The 27,684-nt window shown below is 40.9% G+C and overlaps 3 protein-coding genes across 8 annotated transcripts in view; 2 read left to right on the top strand and 1 right to left on the bottom strand.

Moving 5' to 3' along the window:
* Window positions 1–51: 51 nt before the first annotated feature.
* On the top strand, window positions 52–10,565 carry DEPDC4 (DEP domain containing 4). 4 transcript variants are annotated; one of them, XM_064419836.1, is made up of 9 exons: window positions 52–195; window positions 1,127–1,553; window positions 2,065–2,216; window positions 2,751–2,934; window positions 4,490–4,716; window positions 5,556–5,698; window positions 5,894–6,019; window positions 7,236–7,314; window positions 8,418–10,565. In XM_064419836.1, exons 1-9 carry the CDS (start codon window positions 111–113, stop codon window positions 8,633–8,635), a joined length of 1,641 nt encoding a protein of 546 aa, XP_064275906.1. In that variant the 5' UTR covers window positions 52–110; the 3' UTR covers window positions 8,636–10,565. The 4 variants fall into 4 exon arrangements, with proteins under 4 accessions (XP_064275906.1, XP_064275907.1, XP_064275905.1 ...); XM_064419837.1 differs by having other exon boundaries at window positions 2,062–2,216; window positions 2,817–2,934; XM_064419835.1 differs by having other exon boundaries at window positions 2,062–2,216.
* Window positions 10,566–12,344: 1,779 nt separating this feature from the next.
* On the bottom strand, window positions 12,345–21,006 carry ACTR6 (actin related protein 6). Its single transcript, XM_064419830.1, has 11 exons — window positions 20,762–21,006; window positions 19,848–19,965; window positions 18,596–18,664; window positions 17,145–17,268; window positions 16,238–16,373; window positions 16,091–16,147; window positions 15,332–15,430; window positions 15,089–15,167; window positions 14,229–14,400; window positions 13,517–13,655; window positions 12,345–12,761 (listed from the first exon to the last, which is right to left on the bottom strand). Exons 1-11 carry the CDS (start codon window positions 20,827–20,829, stop codon window positions 12,632–12,634), a joined length of 1,191 nt encoding a protein of 396 aa, XP_064275900.1. The 5' UTR covers window positions 20,830–21,006; the 3' UTR covers window positions 12,345–12,631.
* Window positions 21,007–26,326: 5,320 nt separating this feature from the next.
* Window positions 26,327–27,684, top strand: part of BLTP3B (bridge-like lipid transfer protein family member 3B) — a 47,455-nt gene continuing 46,097 nt past the window's right edge. For all 3 annotated transcript variants that reach the window (XM_064419827.1, XM_064419828.1, XM_064419829.1), the window contains exon 1: window positions 26,327–26,542. In XM_064419827.1, coding sequence (XP_064275897.1) covers window positions 26,499–26,542 — 44 coding nt within the window. In that variant the 5' untranslated portion in view covers window positions 26,327–26,498. The remainder of the gene's footprint in view (window positions 26,543–27,684) is intronic.

The following is a 27,684-nucleotide window of genomic DNA, read 5'->3' as shown; positions in this document are numbered from 1 at the left end:
CCGGAGCTCGGCTCACTTCCGACCCGCAGGGGCGGTGCTGGGCGCGGCCGGGGGCGGTGGCCGGGAAGTGATGCGCTCCGCCGGCTTCCGCCAGCGGCCCGGCCGCGGCCATGGCGGGCTATTTGACTCCGCGCTTCAGGAGGATCCGCAGCCAGAGCGAGTTGCAGCCGCGGCGGGCGAGCGGGCGGCGCCGAGGTGGGCGAAGAGCGTCGTCCCCGTCTCTCCGCCGCAGCAGCTTTTCCCCCGCAGTGTTGCAGGCACCGGGGAGCGGAGCGGGCTGCGACGCGCCGGTGCCTGCCCGTTGTTTGTGCTGGCACTGCCGGCTGCCGGCGCCGCGGGAGGGGGCGGGCAGAACGGGGCTGGGGAGGCTCGGCAGCCGAACGGGGGGGAGAGGAGCTTCCTCCGGCCGTACCCCGGAGCTGAGCTTACGGGGGACGCAGCTGGTGGAGCTGGGCTGGGTGCCAGGCGGGGTTGATGCACTGCCAGCCCTTGTTTGTTGTCTGCTGAGCTGGGCGCGATGTGTGAGGATCAGCTGGGGATTTCGGAGCACCTCCCCTAGTGGGGCTGAGAGCGCTGGGGCTGCTCAGCCGGGAGAAGAGAAGGCTTGGGGGTGTCTGCAAGGATCTGGAGGGAGACTGCAAAGAGGATGGAGGCAGACTCTTCAGTGGTACCCAGAGAGGTTGTGATGTCGTGTGTGGACATCTCAGATTCTGGAGATATTCAAAACCTGGTTCTGGGTGACCAGCTCTGGGTGGCCTTGCTTGAGCAGGGAGGTTGGACCAGATAGACCCCAGAGTCCCTGCAAGCCTCGGCTGGTTTGTGATTCTCTAATGATTTAATGTGTATGTACACATCACATACATACAATGTGTGTGGTCATAACAATGACAAAAAACCTTCGTCACCTGTTTTTAGTGGATTTTTGTTCTCTTCTCTTAACTTTACCATAGTTGGTGTGAGTCAGATTACAAGAAGGACTGAGTCATGAAATACCATCTTTGTCTTTGTAAAATTCAGCTGGTTTCTGAATATTTTTTGAAAATATATAAACAACTAAAATTACACTGTATTTTTTAAGTATTAAAGGTTTATAAATTTGTAAAACTTTCATGCAAACATTTTGCAGACTGCGATGGTCCTTTTCAAGCAACTCAGCTGTGGAATAGTATTATACATGCCCTTCATAATCAAGTGGAAATCAAAAGACGTAGACAACACCTGAAAACTTATAGAAACTGTTTCACCGGCTCCAACGCTGTTGATGTGGTACTGAGCCATCTTATGCAAAGCATGTACCTGAGCTGCAATGATATTTCTCGGCTGAAGGGGGTCCGTGTATGCCAAGCGTTGATGGATCACAAAGTGTTTGAGCCAGTTGGAGCCAAGCTCTACTTATTCAAGAATGGGAAGGAAACTGAGTTTGAAGACACGGACTCTAGTCTCTATAGATTTGTAAATAGCAGTCTTGATCCTCTTCTTCCAAGAAAGAATATGGACAATGAAAGCTTATCTCCTGAGCAAATCTGCAAACAGAAAACAAAAAGATATTCTAAGTGAGTTACTCTGGACTGTTCTAATTTTTCTCTTTTTTAAAAATAAGTTAAGGAGGGTTACCTTTAAATGAAGTTATGTCTGTCTAAACCAGGTGTTGGAGACTTCTGAAAAGTCTGTGCCAGTTTTGAGAAAAGTTATGTCTAAATTGTAGATGCTTCCATGTATTTTTGGGTAAAGTATTTTGATCTGCTGTTTGTTTCTTGGAATGGAGGCTAGCACAGTAGCATAATAATTTGGTTTTGCTGTCAATTGTGCTGAAATCTGAGACTTAGTATGAATGAGCTCGTTACTGAAAGCCAGTAAACAAAGTGGAACTAGCAAACAGTATTTGGAATCAATATCCGTGCTGTTTCCACAAAGTAGATGTGGATTATAGGAATTCTAATAGCAGGATAGACTGCAGGTATGATGAAGCCCTAAAGTTCTGATTTAAGAGCAATTTACTAAGTAACAGACAAATGTGTTCTAGTACTATTTGATATACATCTTTTTTTTCTCCTCCCTAAGCAGAGCAAAGTGCGGCACAACACTTTCAAACCCCTTAGCGTTGGAAGCAGCTGATAAAAAGAGGATTGAGGATCTTCTTCAATCGATATATGTTCATGCATCTTTACCTCCAAAGATCATGGTTAATGAACCAACTTGCCTGCTTTCAAAAGGAGGTGAGGATTGAATTTTTTCTTTTTAAAACTTGATTGTTCTTCGCTGTATCTTGGAGCGCGTGTCCCATTTCTGTTAAACAATGCTCCACAGAGACCTAAGTTTAACCTGTCACTAATTACAAAATATCTAAATGAGTGTTAAAGGGGTTAATGCTTGTAGTAACTAAATAGAAGGAAACACAGCAGGGTTATGTTTTTGCATAATGGTGCTGTTTATGAAAATACTACTTCAGAAGGAAGTAGGCCTTAAGATTAAGACTGTCTTTATTATATGAGTCCTTTGCTTTTCACTTGTCTTTTTTTTCTTCTATTAATGAGAGTAGTTTATTCTGAATCCTAATATAATGGGGGAGACTTGTTTTTTTAGCATTCCTGTTTTGATCCCTCCTCACCCAGCACAACAACTTCACACTGTGCTGTTACCATGTTTTCTTTACATGATTCTTTAATAGATTCTTTAGTGAGTAAAAACAAAGGTTAGCTGTTTACATAAGAACTTGTTTCTGAGGGTTTTTTGTTTGTTTATGGTATCAGTAATAGAAGATGTCTGGAAACAAGCTCTGCTACGACTACTGCAGTTAATTGATGTTCCCCTTCTAGAAGATATCTTGGTGTCTTCAGTGAAGACAAAATCAGACAGTTTTGGCAAAGAAGAAGACATGATTATCTCAAACACTTTCCTGGACAGAGAGGTTACGTGTAGTTTAAACTTGCCCGAGTAAGTTTTACATCTATGAAATTAATTTGTTAGTAAAGGCTTTATTTTACTTTTGATCAAAGATTTGTGTTAAGTCAACAGATAGACATCATTATGCTTTTATACTTGTAGACAGGGGTGGCATTAGTGTGATTGATTTCTTTTCAGAAGTGGTAAGTGATTTCACAAGAAGTATGTTTAAAGCTGGACACTTAGCATCTCAGGTAAACATTAAAACTTTAACCTTAAATGTTGTAAACACTCCTAGTTTCTAGACCAGAATCTTTACTCTTGGGTCCCTGTAACAGACATCAGAACTTGAAAACTTTATTCTGAGTCTTTGTCACAGTTCCTGGTGGATGTGGTGTGTAGATCCAAAGTCAATAAGACATCTATTGTTAGCAAGAGAAGAGGAGAGACTAAGCTGTACCACTGAAGAATACTTATATAATGAGAACATAAATGTGGCTGCATGTTGTCAGTGTTCTTTTCCTTAAATTTTCTCTTACTTTTGTAGTGTTCCTGTTTAGTGTACTTAGGCTGATCTCTATCTTGCATATACTTTGAAGGAATATGTCAAGGCTCATGTGAATGTCTTAGTAATTCCTATTTTTGTCAAATTAATTCAGTTTTTGTCTGCAATTTCACAATCTTTGTTTTTGTTCTCCATGATAAAAATAAGATTCTGTGGATCTTAAATAATATTTGCAACTTAAATAAACTTTGCAACTCAGATCAAATTATTTTACATCCAGAATCAGATAAAAGTATTGTTTCTCTGCCCCACACATTTTTATGATTTTATATTCCTTCTGTACAAAATGGTTTAGACTTTTTCCTCTGATCTTCTGGCTTCTTTCAACAATCAATTATGCACCCAAATTTTAGATGCATAATTAGGTTACATTTTCTTCCCTTAGTAAAAATACAGAGACAGTAGATGCTTGTGAAAACTCAAGCCTTTATAGTAGGTTATATAATAAACTTACTTCTGTAGTCCTCTGGGATTTAACCAACTTTTATTTTCCCCTTTTTTCAAACTAACTGTCTTTTTCTCTTCTGTAAAGATCTTTTTTTTTCACCCTGGTTAGCCCTGGTGGGTTCTCAATGTGTGTGTTGGAGTAATGGTGGGGTGGTGTTTGGTTTTTAAATACTAGCTGAATTCCTGAGGTCAGTGACAGTCTGGCATGCTTGCACCTTGTTTTGGTGTGGGTTTGTCTCAGGTGTATTGAGTTTAGCATAGGAAAAACATGGAAGTTACTCATTTTGAGCAGGTTCTTGAACTTCTTTAGTGAAATAAGTTACACAAACTGCTTAATTGTATATGTGACTATACCTGCATGGTTATTTCTATCTAGTTTTCTTTTAACGGATTAAATGGACTCTGAGATAGCTCAGTTGTATAGAGCATGGTGCTAATTACACCAAGGTTACAGATTCAATCCCATTTACTTAAGAGCTGGATGTAATGATCCTTGTGTGTCCCTTCTGACTCAGAATATTCTATGAATCTGTGAAAATAAAAACAGGTAGAGCATTTTAAAGCAAGCACTAAAATGACCTTTTTCTTCTACAGGCTTGACAGGTGGCTCTATGCTGCAATTGAATGCTTGGAGTATTTTCCTGACCAGTTCCTAGTGATGGTTAGTCAGCAGTTACCTCAAAGCACTGACAACCCCAGCAGTCTGAATACATGCAAGAAGATTATTTTTGATGTTATAATGAAGTATTATAGTCAAAAGAAGGACTCTCTTCTTGCCACCCAGGATTTTGTTATTCATTCAGGAATTATAGAGCTTATAGGTAAGAGCAACCTGGAACAAAAAAGAAAGATGCAAAATGTGTAGAGGATGCCACTAAGTATTGATTGACTGAATCATGACACCATTTGCAATGCCATTGCAGATGCACTTTTTAGGTTGGAAGGAAATGCTCAAGATCACTATTATGAACCTGTACTCAAGACAAGGAGAAATTTCAAAGTTATGTCAATTTACTTAGGGCCTGGTCCAACTGAATTTTGAAAATCTGGAAGATAGAGATTCACCAACCTCTATGTGTACTACTTTCAATATGTAACTACTCCCACTGTGAAAGTTACTTACCTCAGGTCAGAATTTGCCTTATTGCTACTACTAAGTAATAACATAAAACTAAAATCATTGCTATAAAGTTTTTCCTCTTCACCAGAATAAGATTTTTAAAGTTGTGGACATAGGGTCCTTTTTAGTAATAGAACTTGTTTACAATTATAAAAGGCCCTATTAAGAACCCTCCTATTGTATGCAAACAAGTAAGCCAGAAGGGTTTCATTTAAATACAAGTTGAAGATTAACCCTACCTAAATAGGCTTTGTTGCTGCTGCATCAGTCCTGTTGGGTTGTTGTTGTGCCTTAACCCCTGCTGCCAACTAAGTACTACAAAGCTGCTCACTCACTGCCTGCTGCCACCCTGCCCCAGGTGGGGGAGAAAAAATTAAAACTGGTGAATTGAGAAAAGAATCCTTTAATAACTGGAACAACGTGAAATTTTGTTTGGAAGGAAACAGCCCCAAAACTGAGATTATTATTGGGATTTAAATAAGTATTCACGACTCTGAAAATTAATAGTAACATTGGATATTCTGTTCTACTCCATGGCAGAAAAAGGAAAAACAGATCAAGCTCTAGAGGCATTACAACTTTATTTAAAATTATTAGCACCGAATATCTGTGAAGAACTTCACAGGCTCCTTACATTCCTGGCCATTGCATCGGAGTCTGACGGCTACAGATTGCAAAAACAAGTAAGTATCTGTTCTGCTTAATGTGAAAAATAGCACTTTCTCATAGAAAAGCTAAAATTTTTGTCTAGTTAGAAGTATTCTGTTTACTGCCTTTCCCTGTGACCTGCTTCCCACTGGTAGCATCCTGTTGTAGTTAGTCTTTGCTAGCACACTGCAAGTCCATCTAATGCCAAATCTGGGTGCTACTTTTTTTAGTTTGAGAACCGATTTGTGATCATCAAGACTTGTACAAAGTTCATCTTACAAAACAGGACACTGTCAAAACCACAGGCAGAACTGCTGACTCAGTTTCTGATGGACAATCACTCCGAGCTCTTCAAGGTATCATTCTCCTTACATCATTGGTTTTGTTATGTTAAGTGTTAAATGCCATGAATTGCCTTTTTTTGAGTTTGGCAAGTCTGAGGAACTGTGCTTAATGTTCCATTAGTTACAGGTTAATAGTACAGCCAAACAGGGTGAGAAGCTATTCCAGACTATATAGGACAGATTTTTTCAGAGTTTTGCAATCCTTTATAAATTATATCCTCTCCTTATATTTGCATGATTTGCATTAGGAAAATAATTAAAATATTAATAATCTTTATAGGGTCATTTTGGCACCTTGTTGGTAATTGATGCCTACTAAATATTTAGGTATCTTAGTGCCTTTCTCCTTTAGAAGTTCACTAGCATACTCTGAGTGGTAGAAAAATGGCATGCTCTTGTACCTCAGTGTATATGTATAGCTTTGGCAACTCTAAAAGATCCTTCAGTTTAGGAGCTAACATTCCTAAATACTGAAGAAAACAAATAGAACCACAAAATGCTAGTAGCCGTTCTATTAAACTTGATGAGTTGTGTAAATATGTAAATATGCAGTTGTGTAAATATGGTCCATGGTATTATCACACATGAAAAGATGAAACTTTGCAATACCCTATAAAAATAAACATCACAGAAATTTGGTTTCGGTAAAATACTGTTTTTGTATTTTTATATAATACATTAATTTCCACTTCTGAGTTCAGGTTGAGACATGGAAGAACTTTTTTTTTTAATTAGCATTACGTGATGAGGGTTAGTGAGGGTTTTGTATTTGTTAGTACACAGCCAACGCCCCTTTTTTAATTTGTGTTAAGGGTTCTGACATGAGGGTTGGGCCTTTGGTTCCCCACTGGAGTTAGGGCCAGAACTGTGCAGCAGTGACAGCGAGTGGACAGTGGTTCACTCTGACAGCTGCAATTGAGAGCCTTGTGTGAAAGCTGAAATCAGCTTGTTTTGCACTACAGTTTTTGCCATGGAAAATGGCATCTAGAACTTTTTGCTTCCTATTTCTTTGGCCAGAAATACCAGAAATAAACACATATATCTTAGTAAAACTAAGTGTTTTAGTGCAATTCTATCAGAGACTTTGAGTGTGTACCTAAATAAATGTGGGCATAAATTCTTCTGCATTTAACTATGTGTCTTTAAAGTGGTTATCTGAAAGCTTTAGATTATCAAAATACAGAAGTATTGCTTTTGTAATATTTTCTTTGTTGGGTTGTATTTTCAGGCTCCTTTAACTCTTCTGGAACTAACAAGTAGGAGACTTCAGAGTTTGCTAGAAGGGCAAGATCCAGATATCAATTCAGGTAGATGATGGGATAACTTTTAATATAAATTATTGTATAAGAACTGATTGTTGACTATAATTGTGCATAGACTTCTTTTCCTTTGTTGGAAGTGAAGCATTAGGGGCTAATGCACTAAATATTAAATTAAATGCTGTCGGCAAGACTGGTCTGAATATGGGAGAACAAGGATTCTATTAATCTAGTTTGGATATGCTACAATTTTTAATTCTTTTTTTTTTAGCAAATAATTACTTCTGGAAATAGTGGTACAAAATGTACTTCCTGAAATGCTTCTAATTTGGTTTGGGAATTTGTATTTAGGAACAGTATTATTTTTGCCACAAGACACCTATAAATTCTCACATAACTAAGTAGTTTAAGGTTCTGATAGATGACTTGAGCACAGACTTTGATTGTCGGTGTTTTGACTGTTAGGTATTTTGAAGAACTCTCTCCTCTTTCTGGGAAAGCATGAAGTTTATTAAGATCTTAGGACTTACGCACCAAGTGTTAAATGCCTTCCTTTTAGGCTACACTACCCTTCTGTATGTGGGGTTAATGCTTTTCAGCTTATTTCTTTTGAGCTAACATTCTGTCTGGCCTTGCTGCCAATACTGATTAAAAGGGTTGGCTTAAATAATTGAATTTCTCTCTGACTCTGTCTTCTTTGACTCCTGTATTGCCAGTGCATTGTGTGCTTAAACACTGAAGAGAAACCCCTCGGGAAACAAATTACTCTAAGTTATTTTGCTGTGTAATAATATATTTAATACAGCAGCTGCCAGAGAAGTAGTTTGGTACAGAATCTTTTACCATCTGTGTCGGATTCTGGAATGAGGCCAAATTCCTTCTGGTTCAGTGTTCTGAGAATCACATATTATGAAGCCAAAGAATACAGAGATGAGCAACAGTGGGAAGAGCTGCCTGTCTGTAATATTCTCAGTGGCTGTGTGATCTCCACTGACACATTGAAGAGACAACAGACACATATTCCACCTTACTGGTAGATGTAATCACATCTGAACTGGAATATCAATATGCCTATGTTTCTTATCATATTTTTTAACAAGGCTTTTATTTGATGCATGAAACTTTATCTGAACCTCTGATTTCTTACAAAGGCTTCACCTTCTGTCAGCGCATTACAACTAAAGAATATGAAGATCAAAAGCAACAAACCAATCGGTATCTTCTAGCACTGGTTCAAGAGATAGACAGTGACCCTACTGTTCCTTCGAAGCAAAAGAAGAGATTAATCAAAGAATTCCGAAAATACCATTCTTTTGTCTACTGTAGTGGTTGTAAAACTACATGTGAATTTTGTACTCCAAATGGTTAGACTTCAATACAGCCTTTTTAAAATATTTTTCCAAGGAGTGAAGGAAGCACATGAAAATTGCTCATTAAAAATGTTTTTATCTTACATATTTACATCTTCAGTTTCAGGAAGCTACAACTATCAAAATTACTATGCTGCTAAAAAACAATAAATCTAATTAATCTTTTAAGCAAAATATACTTAATTATTTGTAAGTAATAACAGCTCACTGACTGGGCTGCCTTGAGTTCAGGGTTTGGCACTTTTTTCAATCTGTCCCACAACCCCATGGCTTTCTATCTGAGCCACATCTATGTTCTGAGCCATGCTTGGGTTGATAATCAGTAGGGGATTTTAATATTTTCTATCTTTAATTAATAATAACTTCATCTCATCTTAAACCATAGGTTATGACTCCTGTGGGTATGGTAAAACTGTACAAATTGTGTAAGAAATGTTGGAAGCAGGTCAGTGTGTTTTGAATCTGCAGCAGGAAGGATTTATTAGGCAGATGAGCTGTGTGTGCTTCAGTCAGTAATTACAACGTCCGCCTTCCCTCTCTGGCAGACTGAGCTGCTGCTAATTCAAGGGAAAAGTTACATTTTGAAGGTCTCTTTGTAGTCTCCCCTAAGGTACAGAAAGGCAGCAATTAGGTCACCCCAAAGCCTTCTCTTTTTCATGCTCTCTCAGCCTTTTTGTGTAATAAACAAATATGTGATATAGTGTGATAGGGGTTACTTTACTTCTTTCATCCTTGCAACAGACATGTATTGGCTCAAAGACTTGGTATTGGAAGGCACCTCTGGTCTAGTCTCACCAGCCAGGTTGGAATTTATTGGTACAAGGCTGCTCAGGGACTTTCCAGTTGAGTTTAGAATATCTCCAAAAACAGATATGCCACAGCCTCTTGGGTGAGTCTGGTCCAGAATTTCACCAGTCTCACAGTATTTAAAAACAAGCAAACAAACCTCCACAACAGAAAAGCAAAATAACCCAATCAAAATAAACTGCCTTATGGTTAGGTAGAATTTATTGCACTGCCTCCTGTCCTTTCACTGGCACTGCTGAAGTGTCTGGCTCAGTCTTCACTCCCTCCCATGAGCATTCTCAGGGGTAAACAATCACAGCACTCTCAGCCTCTTCCCTGTGTGACAGGTCCTCTACTTCTCTATCGTTTTCTTGGCCCCAGTGCTGGACTAGCTCCACTACAAGCATGCTTTTTTTTTGCTGTTGTGAGTGTGCTGCTTTGTCTCCATCCTCCCACAGGCTTCAAATATAGTCAAGTCAGCAGGATACCAAAGCTTTCTTAGAACAAGTGTTTTGTTTTTAAATTGAAACAGTGAAAGATGTAAACAACACAACCCATTACCTGTACACTTAGTTAACTTGCATATTTGAAGTAGCCTTATTTAAATTACCTGGCTCTATTAGAAATCAGAGACTGTAGTTGAAATCTCTGTCCGTGAATCCCTGTTTACGCACTTGATATTTAAGTGTGAAATAAATAATTTCCAGAGGAAAAGCATCCAAGTTTCCCCTTTCAGAGGTGAATGCCTTAATTCTTGTAGTACAGGGCCATGTATTCTTTTTCTAGCCCTGTGTGGGGTTTTGGTCATTGTCCCAGAAATGGGAGCCCATACAGAAGCAGGTTATTGAGACTTGTAAACAGGAAAGTATTTCCTAACTAAGTGCTTCTGGTGTTGAGCAGTAGAAGAGGTTTTAGTTGGTTCTTTTTTTCTAATCTCTCTCTCTCTCTTTCTCTCTTTTCAGTCGCTTTACTGTGTCTTATTCAAAATACTAAACCTGGTAACAGGCAGGGGTGATAACGTGGTAATTTGTGGGCTGGGAATTGCTTTGGGTAAAAACTGTGTCGTTAAAAAAACTTGCACTTTGTGACTTGATTTAGAATTTTCTTGTGCTAATTTAAATATAATAAATAATTGTATAAAAAGTGATGAGCTTTTCATTTCATAGTGTGTTAATTGGGAAGAGGCAGCTCATGGTGGGTAGAACAAGGTACTAGAACGAGGTATTAAACAGTAAGGAAGTGTTCCAAGCAGTTTATAGCTGCCCTGTGGTTCCTTCCAGTTCATGGGACAAGAAGCTTAGATTGATCTAGTTCTGCAAAGGAAAGGAAGTGCTCTTGAGAGCCCTGTTTTATTCACATCCCCTAGCAGGAGGATCTACTCACCTTTTAATCTTCTGTTGACAGAAGCCTATTACTTTACATCTAAGGGCGCACTGAACAAAACAGTTTGGTGAACTATAGACTACTGATTTTCAGTTAAATTCCAAAATTAGAAAAAATTTATTGGACTATAGACATTTCTGTCACATATTTTTAACAGTATCTGACACAGAATCATGTAATAGGGAAACCTGGGACCTGCCACTCATTTCTATTTATGATTTCTAGCATAGTGCTATCAAATTAATTGCCAGTATGAATTTGTTTGAAGTAGAGAATATTCAGAGTGAAGAGTTTAGTTGAGGTACTTTTCAGTACAGTCTTATCAAAGTACAAGTGGTGCCACCTTCAAAGGAGGCCTGCTTCTATTCACAGAGCATTCATGTTTGCTCCTACAAAAAGTTAATTAGCGCTTTCATGAGAATGTGTATGTTTCTTTAAGTCCCAGCTAGAGTATGCTGACACTCATGAAGCACTTAGTTAAAAAACTAGAGCTTGGACACAAGGGTTTCTCCATGTGGCTGTTGAAGTGACAGTGTACCAGACTTACTCATGTCCTTCACAAAGTCATACAATCTGTGTCCAGCAAGTTGTAGGTGCTGGTCTCATGCCTTCATACCCTAGCTGCCTCCTGTGTGGCTCATGCAGCTGCTCAGAGCAGGAGGAAGGTACCCCTTTCATTCCTTTCAGCAGGTTAGACTAGAGGAAAGCAACCTTGAACTTTTTCCACTGTGAAAAAAAGTCACACTCAAGAAGAAAGATCATCTCCCATTCTCTGAAGCACTGGCTGTTCTTCCATGCTACCCTTATACAAGGTAGCCAGGTAAGTGCACTGTGTAGGAATATTTACTGGCTTTATGTTAGGACAGATGAAAGAGGAGAGATATGAGACACAACAGGATACTCCAGTGTCCCGTATCCACCCTGTCTGCCTGTCTGTCTTGGCAAGCAAGCAGGCAAGTGGGGCACCCCCATCTCACCTGGCCCTCCCAGCCTTCTGGCTCTTCCCCCTCCTGCATGCCATGCTGCACAACTGATGCAGCTTCTGATGCCAGAAATAACAAGTTCTGGGGTGTTTGTATTTATCTAGGATGCATGGAGAGGACACAGATGGGTCATCGCCCAGGACACAGCTGCAAGCTTTGCTCACCTTTGTGGCACCTTATCAAAAAGATGGGAGTGGCAGGAAGCTTATTTGCTCAGGCATTGTTTAAAACAAAAACCAAACAAAAAACTCCACAAACTACTAAATTAAAAACCCTTTAGAAAAAAGAATTGTTCAAATTACTCTTTTCTCAAAGCCTAAGCACATTGTCAATGGCAGTGGTCACATTTCAAGTATATTTCCCTCATAGCTAAAATAACTCACTAAAGTAACCAAAAATAAAACTCGTGTTTCTTTTCAGGAGAGGCAACATCACAGGGTCCTTTTGAGATACGTTTAATGGTCTTTTAGTGGAATATGTGAGTTAGAATAATACTCATTTGGAAAAAAAAAACCAAAACACTATTTCTTCTCGCTATGTATTAGCATCACACCAGTACAAGCACTTGCTATTTTTATTGCCTCATGCACTGAGGTGTTCTGCAATAAAAATACAGTGAAGCTATCAGAAAATATACAAACATAACGAAATTACAATGAACATATTACTTCATAATATTACACTTGTAAAAGTTTATTTCTAAACTCTTAAAATCATTTTTTCTCAACCCAATTCAATACAGGAAAGCTAAAACACAATCCTAGCTGATGGAAAAGAGGTTGTAGTTCAAAGAATTCCATTCTAAGTAAATCAATGGAATAACAACATATCCAACTATGCTACCTATATATCAAATTTTTCTTCACAGATATTGTGCCCATGTTCTTCATAGTCTTCTCTGGTTACTATCATGTCTTCAAAATCATCATTTTCAGAAATGAGCTTTCCACCTTCCCAAGAATAAGTGATAGGGCTGGAAAATGAAAAAAGTTACTGTTACTCTCTATAGACTCATTTAAAATAGAAATATGCAGTGATGATTTCCAAGACTTTTCTTTAGCCGCACCTATTTAAACTACATTTTTGATTGCTACATCAAACCATCCAGCTCCAGAGAAGTTATGAGACAAAGTTTGAAACTGTAGCAGGGCTAGCTGACTTGGTTTTTAGAAAAGGGCCTATTTGAAGGCTGGTGTGAAGAGGGAACAACATGGATATGCCTTTGTATTTACTTTGCACAGATATTAATTCTGTAATAGTATTTAAAAATACTCCTTAACAATACTTTTTAAAAGTAAGACTTTTTTGGCATATTCAAAATGTACTTGTTTTGTCTCCACTCCTTCTGCAAAGATGTTATCCCTTCCTAATCCATGAAGTAGTACATTAATCATGACATGGCAGCATTCAGATGCTGAAAATTCTAAGTAAAAGACTAAGTTCTAATCTTACATACTTACAATACAGTCTTATTTATCTGTTTACAGCAAAAAGGCTGACCATGAAAACACTTCCTTAACTTTATTGGGTAAAGTACATAGCAAGCAGGGGATCTCTAGTTTGTTTGGTTTGTATGAAAATACACTGATTTAAAACATCCTTCTTGCACTATTTTTGTTCACTTAACCTTTACCCAATATATCTTCTTAATCAGCAGAAGAAACCCTACTTTATTGTTTGTTCTGCTAGAAAGATAAAGCCCCTTCTATTTAGTAGTTTAGGACTTACTTTTCAGGAAGAACAACGGAAACATCATAGTCAGTTGGAGTGAGACATCTGACTTCAGAATAAACCCGATCTCTGAAGCCTGGAAAAAGGGTGTTTCCCCCAGTCAGAACTATGTTCTTGAAGAAATGAGGCTGCATTTCTGTAAAATAATTAAGTAAATCTGTAGTTAAGAGATGGAACATATATCTAAAGATTAAAGGTGGTAATTTGTCCAATTTTGTTATGAATTTGAACAGAAGTAAGAAATATGCATACAAAAATTTATGATCATATAATCAGCATATCAGTTAAATAGAAATATGAGAAGGTTTGTTCTCTATGTTCTCTCTGATTTCAGAATTTCGCTTTGATAACAACTGCTTTCTTGTATTTACTAAATTTCACATTCGCCAACACAATTTCGCTTTCAAGAGGGATTTTAAGTGACACTTTTATATTAAGAGTACATTAATAGTCTAAATGCTGCCATACTTACATGGCATCATAAAACCTATGAAAATCTTCTTTGTAATAATAATAATAATTACCTGTACATAATCTATGAAATGAAAGCCTTAGTATTACTTCTGACAAACAGCAGTCAGAAAGGTTTTACTCTTTGCTGCTTAAATTACTGACTTTTGGTCACTTTCACACCAAATGAAACCAAGCCATTACACCACCCCTCCTTCTCCCACCCCCCTGTCCTTTTCAAAATACTTTCAGGATATACCTTCAGGTAAATTCTGAATAGAATAAACAATGGCTTCAGGAATTCCCATCTCTTGAATACCAATATCCGAAGGATGGAAAAGTATTTCTGGAACTGCAAATCTTTCATTTGTTAGACGAAGTATTTGTTCACCAGTCTTGTATTTTCCACTTAACACCATCTCTTCCCTTGGCTAAATTAAAGACATGAATAGTACCCACTGCTTAAGAAAAGAAATCACATCCTAGAATATTCAGCTGATCTATTTCATGTCCTGCAGAGGTAGGCAGTGTATGCTGCCATTGTCAAATTATCTATCAGCAAATCTTTTAATGCATACCTGTGGTATTAAATCTGAAGTGACTTTGCTCTTACCAACTGCAGTTTTGCCCAAAGCAAAATAAAACTGCATGAGAGTGGCCTTAAACTAAAGGACTGCTTTCAAAACTATGGCTGTCTCAGTAAATGAGATAAAACTGTTAAATTGTCTTCTCTGGTATTTCAGGCTCTTCTATAACATGACTTTGAACTTTCAACTTTATTTGGGTGTTTAAATGTAATTCATAGAAACTTACAAAAAAAACATCAAAGCAGAGAAAACATTTCCTAACTTAATGTTAAAAATCTTAATAATTATATGGATAAATTATATGACAGAGCACAAACAGAGAAAGCTACAACTGTTAAATAATAGAACATAAAATGCTATGCTGGAAAAACAGTATTTTGTTGTCATCCCAACTTACTGAGGAAAAACGTTACCAATTAATGCATAGCAAGGAAGCTGTTACAGTACAGCATTAGAAAAAAGGGAGTATTTTTAACCTCTCCACTAGACTTGTGCAGGGAACAGTCAAAAAAAACTTCAGAACTATTATTACCTTACAAAATCCTTTTTTGATTGTGCTGAAGTCTGGCAAAACATAATCTACCATTACAGTATTTTCCTCTCCTTTCAATCTGAAAAAGAATGTGAAATTCAACAGAATAAAGAACAAGTTCTAAATTCCAACTATTTTATACTAACAGGACTTCTTTAACTTAACTGGAGAGTTTTCTGGTTAAGAGTATAGTTTTGTTTGTACAAACAGATTATTCTACATTTAATACCATCACATACATACTTGGCAATGTCCATGTCTTTGTAAAAGTCTTGAGAAACATAACACACATCTTCTTTCACTTGATTAATTACGTGTGTTTCATCCATAACATGCAGTTGCCTGTGAACAACAAAAACCAAAACCACAGAAGTCTGAGAATAATTAAGTGCTCCCTTTCCTGTCCAGTTTACCTCTAGAACTGAGCAACCATTGTTTTTCAGCCACAGGATGCTACTGTCTCAATATCTAAACTTGTATTCAATTTACAGAAGCATTCCTGGCTTACTGGAGCTTAATATTGTCCTGTTTCAGTTCACTAAATACATCAAACTTGCATTTGCCCACTGTCTTGCTAACAAGCACAGGGCCAGTAGCTCTTTGGTAAAGACCTGTACCTAGATAAAGTTCCAAGCTGAAGGATCCCAATGAAAGGTTGATCTTACTGCATTTTATTTGCGGTATTGCCACAATCAGTCAACAAACTGCCTGCTGATCTACTGAGACACCTCAGAAAATATGTTAAGACTTGTACAATTGTGAACACAGAGGTAATCCCAACAACTTCAAAAGCACTGGCACTTTGAAAAATAACAGCCTAATTCTTCAATCTTAATTTATCTTGATCCTCAGATCAAGATGGTAGCTAGCAGATTTTAACAGACAAAAAATTCCCTTCTTTAAATAGCAATTAATCTAAAATTCACAGAACTAGTAAGAATACTAATAATACTTCTGGCTCATTTCATACCAAGTTTCAGAGTGAAAATTAGCATGCTTTACCTGTAAGAGATGATCTCCTTTAGATGGTTGGTTAAGAGTTTCCCTCCAACGTTAATCCTACAGGAAAAGAGTAACATGAGGAATTCTGTCATTATTAACTTCAGGCACAGCAAACAGTTCTTCTAGAAAATATATAGTGCAGTATACCTGATGATTGCCTCTTTTTTCTTTTTACTTCTGCAATAAGGTACAATGTGGGTAAAAGAATATCCACTATCCACAATGATACAACACAGCTCAGATGGATTATCCCGGAAATACCTGTGTGCACTAAGAGCTCCAGCTGAAATACAAGAAATTTAATTCCATTTTTATATGAACATTTATAATTTACAGTGATATAAAGGTGTACTTGATTCATATTTTAAATGCCTTTGACAGATTTTCAAGACCTCAATACATAATAATACAGCCACTGCATTTATTAATTTTGGCAGTGGATAAAATTGTTATATATGGCCCTATTTAATTTTTTTCAGGAATTCCACTCCATGTTCCCATTTCCTCTAAAGTATAATCACACTGATCATGTTACAAACTTATCAAACTCATCTAAAGGAGTATCCTGTGTCCAGTTACCTGTCAGAAGGGTGGTATGGTTGTTTACACATTCCCTGTGAGACATAATACATTTCATAATTGCAATGCTGCATTTTATTTGCTAACAAATAACAAAACCAAACAAAAAAAAACCAATTCTACCCCTCTAAAAAGGAACGCTATCAAAGATTTCATGCAAAGTTTTGGTAGAATTCTTTAAATGCTATCCTCTTCCAAAATCCATCTATTACTTCTGTCATCCTTACTCTCCTCAAATTTCCTGTATTATATACAATGACACTCTTTAGGAAGTAGTACAAGAGTACAGCTGGAATTTGTAAAAGAAATAATTTTAAAAATGTTTAATCCAGTTTTACTCAAGAGCCAAGAAGCAACTAAAGTAATATTTTTTACCATGTATATATGTGTGTGTGCATGTGTGCTTGCTTATTAACTTATTTAAAGAGTTGAGCTTCAAAATACATAAATGCAAGCTGGAAGGAGACATACTCACCATTTACTCTAAGAACTGCCTGAAATTGATATTCTTCAAATAGAATTTCATTCATAGATTCTTGTATTGAAGTGAAGTTAAAATAAGGTTCGGTAATAATAATATTGGTATCTACAAAATCCACCTATAAAAAACCACATTAAGACTGTCATTGCATAAAATGTAAAAATTAATAATCCCTTACCATCTTTTGCAGCAGTGGAAGATCATGTAAATCTGAAGACATGATTACCACTTGCCATATCTGTTTGTAGAAGCTAGACTTAGAATGTTTTAGCTTTTTTAAAGGCTTCATGATTAGTGATACAAGTTTATTTAATTAATGGGTAAAAAACAGAAGAGAACACTTTCATACATATCCTGATTCTGTTCCCATCCTTACAAACTGTAATCCAACATTTTATAGAGACACTACAAAGGAACACTACAATTGTTTATGTAAAATATTTTACACTAATCCTGTCAGCTACAGAAAATTAAGTGTTCTTGACAGCTCAGCACTTGCACCACAGATTACTGATCTAATAACCAAAGCACTGTACAGTGAAGAATCAGTAATAAAATTCCCAGTAACCACTACTGAGGCCAGCAAAAGATCCTGGACTTCCCACATTTACCAATATCTCAAATACTCCTTTAGAGAAGACTTAATAGGGTCACTTCAACCATTACTGGATATGGCCCTAAAAACATTACCAGATATATCTCTCTGTAGTCTTCACTTGTGAAGAAGAATTAAAAACAAATTCTCAAAACCATGATTACATTGAATACAGTTCCAAAATTCAAATTAAATTTATGTATCAAAAGCCAGCACTTTACATTTTAAATATAAAAATGTACAGAGATGTACATTTTTATATTTAAAAATGTAAGTTAATTTGCGGGATTACCTTCATTCTCAGTACACAAGTGTTAGAAAAAACTCAACAATTTCCAGAGAATGTAACATTTTTAAAAGAAAAAAACTAAAAGAAAATCTTAATACACTTCCTGTGCTAAATCCAGCTTGCGTGATATGAAACAAAAAAGTATCAGATATTTATATTTTATACATTTAAGTTATTCAGCGGTAGAAAATGGCTAGCCAAAGGTGATTACTAAGTGTGTATATATTTTGGTTTACTGACCCAGCTCATCCCTCCCTTTTACATTAACTGTTTCTTGATAGCTTAACTACATTGTATCTGTCTGTGATTATTTTTTATTAACTTGACCTCTTCATTATATTGATATGAACTTCTTATGTGAGCTGCACTCACATAAGAACATACCTACAAAACTGAAAAATTTAATATTTTTCAAAATTCTACACCAGAACTCAAAAACATTTGCAAAAACTTAAATCCTTGTGATTTCTAATTGAAGGCACCTGTTCTAATTAATATTTGTTAATTCCATTAGTCAGTATTTAATCTCCACAAAATAGGTAATTAAGAAAAGGCTCTTACTTGGTACATTTCTTTTCCAAAGAGATAATCCCAAACCTGTCTCTGAACATCCCAGTTCACCAAGTAACCCTGTAGGAATTTAGAAACAAATTTACACTATTTAGAAAAAACAAAATCATACTTTTAAAAAAAGTCAACAATTGAGACTGGTAATATACAAAATTTGAGAGTTAAAACATCTAAATTTACATTTTTAGGCTAATGTTACATAGGATTAACAGCAGATTCTGGACAAGGGAATTGGGTGCAGTTCAACAGAAAGCACTAAGGTGGGTAGAACTGTTGATCTGCTGGAGGGTAGAGAAGCTCTGTAAAGATTTCTGGATGGGCTGGATTGATGGACTGAGGACAATCTTATCATGTTCAGCAAGGCAAGGGCGGAGTCCTGCACTTGAGTCACAACAACCCCATGCAGCACTGCTGCCTTGGGGCAGAGTGGCTGGGACATTGCCCAGGGGAAAAGGACCTGGGAATGCTGGTTGGCAGCCATTGAGCATAAGCCAGAGTTGGCCAGGTGGCCAAGAAGGGCAAGAGCATCCTGGCCTGGATCAGCAATAGTGCGGCCAGCAGGAGCAGGGCAGGGATTGCCCTCCTGCGCCTTGCACTGGTGAGGCCATCCCTTGAATCCTACTTTCAGTTTTGGCTCCCTCCCAACAAGAAAGACACTGAAGAACTGAAGCAAGCCCAGAGAAGGGCAACAAAGCTGGTGAGGGGTTCAGAAAAAATCCTGTGAGGACCAGCTGAGGGAGGCTGTCTAGCCTGGAGAAATGGAGGCTTCAGGGGGACCTTATTGCTCTCTGCAGCGACCTGAAATGAGGTTGTAGTGAGGTGGTGGTTGATCTCTCCCAGGTAACAAGTGACAGGACCAGAGGGAATGGCCTTAAGTCTCACCAGAGAGTTTTAGATTAGAAACATTTTCTCACCAATAGGGCTGTCAACTACTGGCACAGGCTGCCCAGGGAACTGGCTGAGTCACCATCCCTGGAGGTATTCAGCAGATGTGCAGATGTGGCACTTAGGGACATGGCTAAGTGATGGGCTGGACAGTGCAGGTTAACTTTTGGACTGGATGATCTTACAGGTCTTTTACAACCTAAACAATTCTATGACTGTTAAACTTCACACTGCTGACTGGTTCTTATATGATACTACATATAACCCCAAGGTATGGGGTTATATGTACAGTGTGAAAGCTATTCCTTAGAACAATTTACATTTGGCTTTAATATGAAACTAGAAATATGTTACTTACTTTCTGAAAGGGAAGAATATAAAAAAGACCAGAGGGATCCTTAATTTCATCCAATTGATTTGCCGTAAAAGTTTTCAAGCGTGCAGTCTTTGACCTGAACTGACAGTTGGGAATAACGCTGGAAAAGATTGGGAAGTTTTCTATTAAACATGGTGTGAGACAATTCACTTTCTTTACGCCTCTTTCATAAACAGTGCAATTTCAGTATTACTTTTGCTGATGTATTTTGGCTTTAGTCCATTAACTGGAGCCAGTTGTGAGGAAAATCTTTAATTTCTGACAACTCAAAACAAATGAAACACCTTCAGGAAAACCAAATTCCACCCCCACCTCCGCCGCACACTGCGCTGAGCTGCATCCGCCACCCCCTGCGGCGACAGGGGCTCTCCCCCCACCCCGGCCGGTGGGGCACGGTGTGACACAGAGCGACACGGCGTGACACAGAGCAACACGGCGTGACACGGACATGGTGTGACACGGAGGGGCTCGGTGTGACACGGAGGAACAGTGTGACACGGACACGGTGTGACACGGAGGGGCTCGGTGTGACACGGAGGAACAATGTGACACGGACACGGTGTGACACGGAGGGGCTCGGTGTGACACGGAGGAACAGTGTGACACGGACACGGTGTGACACGGAGGGGCTCGGTGTGACACGGAGGAACAGTGTGACACGGACACGGTGTGACACGGAGGGACCCGGCGCGCGGCGCGCGCCGCAGGGGCGGGGCCCGCAGCCGCCGCAGGGGCGGGGCGGGGCCTGGCCGCGCCTCTCCGCGGCGAGCGCAGGCGCGCTGCGCGCCCGCGCGCCGGTGAGCGGCCGAGGGGCGCGGGGCCGGCGGAGAGCGGCGGCGGCGGCGGAGCCGTGAGGGGACGCCCAACGCCCTCCCCGCCCCGTCCCGGCCCCTCACCTGACGTTGGCGTGGCTGTAGCCGATCTTGGCGTTGTAGGCGCCGTTATCCAGCACCAGCGTCGCCATGCTCCCCACGGCGCCACGGCCGCCGCCGTCCCAGTATTGATCCGCCACCGCCGTGGATCTCTACGCTGACCATAGAGCGGAGGAGCAGCGCGCGCGTGGCCGCGGGACGCGGGAGTGCCGGCAGCGCTCCGCCTCTGCCGCGGGGCGCGCGCCCTGCCGGTGACGCTGGCGAGGCTGCGGGAGCCATTGGCCGGGCGTGACCCGGCAGCGCTCGTCACACGGGTGGGCGGGGAGGTGACACGGCGCCGCCGCCGACGGCGCACGGCGCGGCAGGACGGCTGCCCGCCGCCGTCAGCCCCGCGGGGCGGCACCGACGGCTGGGGGCAAGGCGGCGGTGGTTAGGGCGGGAGCCCGGTGTGGCGGTGGTTTAAAGTTACAGACTGCCTCGGGTGACCCTGCCGGCTCGGGATGCTGCGGTGCGGGAACCCCGCGCCTCGGGATGCAGGTGATGAGTGACAATCTCGCTAAGAAATGCACAGCATGGGCTGTGTAAGAATGTGACACAATGGAAAGGGAGACAACTCTAAATTCCATCATCATTATTTAACCGTTATGGAATCGCAGAATCAATTCGGTTGGAAAAGCCTTGAGATCACTGAGTTCGACCTGTAACTGAACACGATGTTTCTAGACCATGGCACTAAGTGCCATGTCCGGCCTTTCTTTAAACACCTTCAGGGACGGTGACTCCACCACCTCCCTGGGCAGTCCATTCCAATGTCTAATCACCATTTCTGTGAAACAATAACAACAACAAGAAAAGTTCTTCCTGGTATGTGACCTAAACCTCTGCTGGTGCAGTTTAAGACTAAGTCCTCTCACCCTATCCCTGGTTGTTTGGGAAAAGAGACCAACCCCCAACTGGCTACAGTCTTCCTTCATGTAGAAAGTCTTTCAAAGCATGCATAATTAACACTTTTATTTTAAACAGTATGGAAAACAGTGCTATTGGAATTGTCAGTTCTGACCAGTTTTTGTTTTCCTGAAGTCTGTGTAATATAGCAGCACACACCTTTGCAGAATCACAGAACCATAGAACAGCACCAGGTGGAAGGGTGCTGAAAGATCATCTGGCCCAACTTTTCATAGTAAAGGGAACCATGATGAGATAATCTAACACCCTGCCCAACACCATGTGGAAACTCCCTGAGGAGAGGTTTTTGCAGTGATTGGTTGGTTGCCCAAAAGTTCCCTGTATCAAGGGGCAAAAATTCCCTATACCAAGACGAAAGCTCTGCTGGTACAACTTAACACTTGTTGCTTTTTGTCTTCTTTTGAAGAGCCTCCATCATTGTAGACACTCTGTAAGTAAAACAATGCTGTGATAAAGTCCCCCTGAGCTTCTCCAGAAAAAAACTAAGTCCTTCAGTGTGTGTTCTTGAGCCTTTGATCACTTTTATGGCCTTAGTTTGGATGGTCTCCAGTTGTCCACAATTTTTTTTGGAACTGCTGCAAGCAGAACCAGACACAGTACTCCAGGTGTGGCCTGAAATGCGCCAAGCAGGGTGGGATGATCAAGTTTCTGTCCCTGCTAGCAATGCCCCTGTAGATGCAACCCAGGATCTGCTTTGTGCTCCTTGCTGCAGTGGTGCACTGCTAAGTGCAGTTCAGCCTGATGTCTATCCAGACCCCCAGACCCTTTTCCACAAGGCTGTTTCCATGCCACACAGCTGTGAGCCTGCACCGGCCTCTGTGGGTATGTAATCTCAGGTGCAGCACCTTGCATTTGTCTTGGTGATTAATTTTGCTCTATTTATATGTTTTACTTACCATCACTAGTTCCTTTGTTGTATTCCAATAAAATATTGCAATATTCCAGTAAAGAGCATTGCAGTTTTGTATTTGTGTGTAATTGACTTTCCTTAACTTAAAAATAAGTGCTGTATATAATAACTCTTCACCCTAACAAATATAAAATGTTTTTCCACAAGCTAGGATGTTCATTGGAACACATGGCAATCTGCTTTTAGTCAAATCCTCTTTATGTGCTTATGAAGGAAGTGTATCTTAGGGACAGCTTCCTTAATCCTGACCGTAGCAGATACATTATTTGATTCTTGAGAAGAGGTCACAGGAATTATCAGAAGCCTGTTTTTCATGTTCAGGAGCTCCTGGGTGCTTTTTAAAGAACACTGTAGATTGTTTTCCTTCTTTGCCTAGTGACAGGTATACTCATGGTAAATTTTGAGTTTGTAATTAAAATCCAAAATACACAAAACATAGAATACTAACAAATTTATTAGGTATTCAGTGTTAAAGAGAAACATAAAATACTACTCTTAAAATTGCATAAATTTTACTTTATCCTTTTACTAATATAAAGTTCTTAGAATAGTTGTTTAGATTCAAAAAGTCCTAATATCTATTGATAACTTTTGCCTTGTGAAAATAAAAGTGAAACCCAAAATTTAGTAAATGACTGTTTCCCTTCTAAGTACTAGCTCCAGCTCTATGAAGCTTCATCTGTTATCATCCAATGACTTGTGTTATTTGGAGTTACTTTTGTTTCTTTCTTTTTTCTTTTTTCTTTTTTCTTTTTTTTTTTTTCTTCTAGGATCTAGGACAAGTGCCAGACTTTTAAGAGTTTACTTAGACTTATATGAAGTGGTTGATATACATAAATATTTCAAATCTCTTCAAACTAAAGTTGGTGTATTTACTGTCACTGCTACTTGAGGACAATTCATACATATTTATTGAGGTTTACACATTCACCCATATATTCCAATGGCACTTCTGATAAGACTTTCTGTTGTTGGAGTATGTAACACAGACCAAGTCAGCCACACAGCAAGGACACACAAATAGGTCTTTCAAAAGTCCATGTCGTAGCAAACCTTGTACATTGCCCCTTAAAATAGTGAGAATTGATGTTTTGTGATGTTCTTTGAATAATGGTCTATCAGACTACTTAAGCCTTGCACATCTACATTTGAAGACAGACCATTGTCTTTTGCATTATCTATAAAAAGGCATGGCAGATTTCTCATTCTGCAAGTATGATACAAAGCGCTCACTGAAACTCAGCTCAAATTAATTTGTTCTCTTACTACATCTTCTACTGCTTTATTTAATAAATAATTTTAAAAAATCACATTTCTGAAGTTGCTTGAGATCCAGTTGGTTTTGGTTTTTTCTTCTCAACTCCATTCCAGTTTTTACAGTTAAGAAATCCCCATGAACACTGAGAGCATCAAACTCTGCACACCCTCTACAAAGCACGGGTGCTCCGGTCTGAGGCTCCATGTACTTGGCACCATGCAGCCTCAGAATGACTGCATGGTGCCAAGTACAGAATTTCCAGGTTGTTTAGAGCATCCAAAGAAAGATTACCTCGAGGAAGAAGTTACTGCACCCTTTGACACAGGGGGTTGTTATCCTGGACTTTGCATCAATTCAGAGTGCTCCATGTGATGGTGAAGGGCATGATGCTGGTTGAGATGACTGCCTGATGGAAAATTCCACTTCCATAGCTCCTTGGGTGTTCTGTTGAATTCACAAATTCTGTTGTGTTCCCAAATAGGCCCTAAAAATACCTATGGGAAATATAAGACAATTTTTTTCTTTGAGATCATTTCAGCATCCGGAAATATGCTCACAAGTGGGATTCTTTCTTAGTGACATGAGTGCCAGCTTCTCTGAGAGGGAGAGAATCCAGGAGCCAGAAGGGATACTGTGGCCAGCAGGGTGGGCCTGTCCCACCACCCCCAGCCAGGGAACAAGGCAGAGAGGTGTGGGAGTGAAGCTCAGAGCCCAGGTTATCAAGCAAACGTGACAATGAAGCAGGTGGAACATCAAGCACATAAGACAATCCTCAGGTCACAATCAGGATCAGGACTGGTGGGATTAGCAAGGGCCAGATATAGTCTGGGGATCACCATGCAGGTCCACAGTGTCTGCAAAGGTCTGAAATCAACATGGAAAGTTGGTGCCCTTCTAATTGCCTTCTGGGTGAGGAGGGTGTGGTGTGTGGTGGGTGTTAATCTGTTATTCCCCTACACAATATACTCCAGGACATGGGGATACAACATGAGGTCACAACTCAAATCAATTCTGCTGGACAGAAATATTTCTGGTCTTCAGTTCCGACATCAGTGAGCCCCAGGACTTCCCCTCTTCTTCCAGAGCTATGCTTGCAGGACACCTGAAACAGAACACAAGGCATGGGTCCTGCTTTCCTTGTCCCTTGTATTTTCTCTCTTGATAAGAAGCTGACCCATCATGATGATGAATGTTGTTTCTCCATGATTCTGGTAGACTTTTTCCTAGTTGAGAAAACTGAACGTAAAACAGGCATAAAAGTGTTAGCTTCATATAGAGCTCATTCCTACTTTATAAATCTCCTTAAGAATATAATGAGATCAGTATTACACAACTGACTGATTTTGAAATGTCTGGAAAAATCAATTGAAAATTTTCATCTCCTGACCTATTTTCTATTCTGCTTTATATTTCTGACTTAAAGGTCCTTAGGGTTTTGGTTCATCGCTTGTAAATTATTTATGTTATGTATATGAGAAGCAGAGCAAATAGCATCTGATGTCTTTCCTCTGCAGCTCAAGCTCTATTACAGAGGCCCATCCTGCATATGGAGGTCACATCTGAAAAACGTTAGTTTTCTGACTGAGAGTTTTTTCCTGTTCCTTTTTTTCCCCCCCAGTTAATATTTTTAGTGTACTTGGCTACCCATTACTGAAATTCTTCAAGATGCCTTTTATGAATGAGGGAGTGCCAGAGGAAAAGGGTTACAAAACTGTGTTTGGATGAACCAAACAAATACAAGACACTAATTTCTTAACTGACTTGGAGATTTTGCTACAGTATGAGAGGCTGTTCTCTCAAAAGTAAAATAACTCATAGGCTGTGTATTTGTCACAGGTACCCAGCAAAATGTAAGCATCTGAGGAACCACCTGATTTTACAAGTCTCTGGATTTGAGCAATTTGGGTATAGGATATTTATGTGTGTACACATGTGAATTTCTTGCCATAGCATTGTAAGTTTCTATCAGTGAGCTCCTTATCTTATCTAGCCTTGTTTCTTTTGTGCGGTGCTGTAGAAGCTGCAGCTGTCCTATCTTGGGGCTTGGCCGAGGTCAGGCCCAGGTAAAGGCGTTATTGTGTTGGGACACGCTCCACAGGCGGGAGAGGGATGGAACCACAGGCGGGGATGCAGAGATACGCTTCCAGAATTTTGGAGATGGGAAGGCTGAAGAGATGAAAGAAACAGCTGGCGGAAGAGAATGGGGAAAAGGTGGGCGGTGGGGCTGAGGAGGGCAGAGGCTCTGGGCGCTGAATGGGGACGGAGATGCTGAGCAGGCGGGAAGGGGCTCTGCGAACAAGCGAAGGGCGGAGGCGCCACTGCCCTTGCCCATGGCCCCTCGAGTACCGTGCGCCCGTGCCCGTACCTGCCCCCGGCCCGCGCCGCTCTGCCCGCCCGCAGCCGCCGCTCTCCGCGCGGGGCGGGGGCCCCGGGCCCGTCCCGCCCCGTCTCGCCCCCGTCACCAGGCGATGCTGCGGCCAAGATGGCGCCGGGCGTCGAGTGAGCGCGAGTGGGGATAGTGGCTCCGCTCCCGGCGCTCTCCCCACTGAGGGCAGGGGCGGGCGCAGGGATGAGGCGCGTTCCCGGTCCCGGCTGGTCGTCGTGAGGGGCGCGGACAGGCAGACACCATGGCGGGGATTATCAAGAAGCAGATCCTGAAGCATCTCTCCAGGTCAGTGGGGCGCGGTGCACCGGGCGGGCTGAGGCGGTGCGGGGAGGGGGCGACTGCGGGTCCCTGTCCTGTGAGCGACCCCCGGTCTGGGCGCTGGGCAGGGGCACCCGGTCCATTCTGAGCGCAGAAGGGGGGACTGAAGACGCCTCCTCATAGTGATTTAGAGGCGGAGGAGGTGACTGGGTGTTCGTGTGGGGCTGTCCAGCGGCCACAGCCGCTTAGCTGGCCCCTGGCCCCCGGCTCCTTCGCCCGGTGCCCGGCGGCGCGGGCGGGGAGGGGGCTCGGTCTGCCTGGCGCAGGAGGGAGTCACCGAGTGAGTCACCGCCGGCTCCGGCCGCCTCCCCCCCGGGCTGGCGGCGCCCGCCCCCGCTGCCCGAGGTGTGCGGGGGGCAGAGAAGCGGGGGAGACCCCGGCCCTCATGGCTCCCGGGCGGCGGGGGCGAGCAGCAGCCGCCGCGGTGCGCTGCTGGCCGGGGCTGGGGCAGCTCGGCCTGTGTCCTTCCTCCGAGCTCTTGAGACACCGAGCAGGTGAGGCCGGGCAGCAGAAAGGTGCACAGGGGAGAGGTGAAAATAAGTTCGTGGTTTTCTGGGTGACTGAAATAATGTCTAAGGTGCCTTGCGGCCTAAAACAAAACAAACGTCCTGTAAATTTCTTAGCTGTCAATTTCGTGTGTTTGAAAGATGGAGAAATCGTAGGAAGTACACAATCTGATTCATACAGTTTTAAAAAGCCGCATCAGGTTTCTTCCATTTTCTAAAGAGAGGCAAAAACCTGTTAGGTACTTGATCTGTCGTAATACCATAGCGTTGCTAATTCTTCAGAGCTTACTTTTATATCTTAAAAAATACAACCTGAAATACTTCATTTTTATACTTTTCTTTCTTACAAAATGTTCTATTCCACTTTTGCGTAGTATTGCTGAAAATGTTTATAGAGAAAATCAAACAAAATGAAGTGACAGATTGTCGTTTGACTAATCTGTTGTTGATGCATACGGAGAACATAATTCTCATTCCAAATCCTTTGATATCTATCTGCTAAATGTGATGTATGGAGCAGTAGTAGAATAATTTTTCTTCTCTGCCCTGCTCATGAGTTATGTAGCAGGGAATGCTGACAAAGAAATCTCTTCGCATGAAAAT

This window comes from Passer domesticus, chromosome 5 (assembly GCF_036417665.1).
Source record: "Passer domesticus isolate bPasDom1 chromosome 5, bPasDom1.hap1, whole genome shotgun sequence".
In the NCBI taxonomy this organism is placed as follows: Eukaryota; Metazoa; Chordata; class Aves; order Passeriformes; family Passeridae; genus Passer; species Passer domesticus.
This window is presented reverse-complemented; position numbering and strand designations above follow the sequence as displayed.

What these genes read in the sequence shown, in the direction of transcription:
- DEPDC4 (XM_064419835.1), top strand. Translation starts at nt 111, where the DNA reads ATGGCGGGCTATTTGACTCCGCGCTTCAGGAGGATCCGCAGCCAGAGC. An exon ending in GGCGAGCGGGCGGCGCCGAG is followed by an intron (nt 196 to 1,126) that starts GTGGGCGAAGAG and finishes AACATTTTGCAG; the next exon opens with ACTGCGATGGTCCTTTTCAA. An exon ending in AAAACAAAAAGATATTCTAA is followed by an intron (nt 1,554 to 2,061) that starts GTGAGTTACTCT and finishes CTCCTCCCTAAG; the next exon opens with CAGAGCAAAGTGCGGCACAA.
- ACTR6 (XM_064419830.1), bottom strand. Translation starts at nt 20,829, where the DNA reads ATGGCGACGCTGGTGCTGGATAACGGCGCCTACAACGCCAAGATCGGC. An exon ending in GGCAGTTCTTAGAGTAAATG is followed by an intron (nt 16,374 to 17,144) that starts GTGAGTATGTCT and finishes CTTGTATTTCAG; the next exon opens with CTGGAGCTCTTAGTGCACAC. An exon ending in AAAGACATGGACATTGCCAA is followed by an intron (nt 15,168 to 15,331) that starts GTATGTATGTGA and finishes ATTCTTTTTCAG; the next exon opens with ATTGAAAGGAGAGGAAAATA.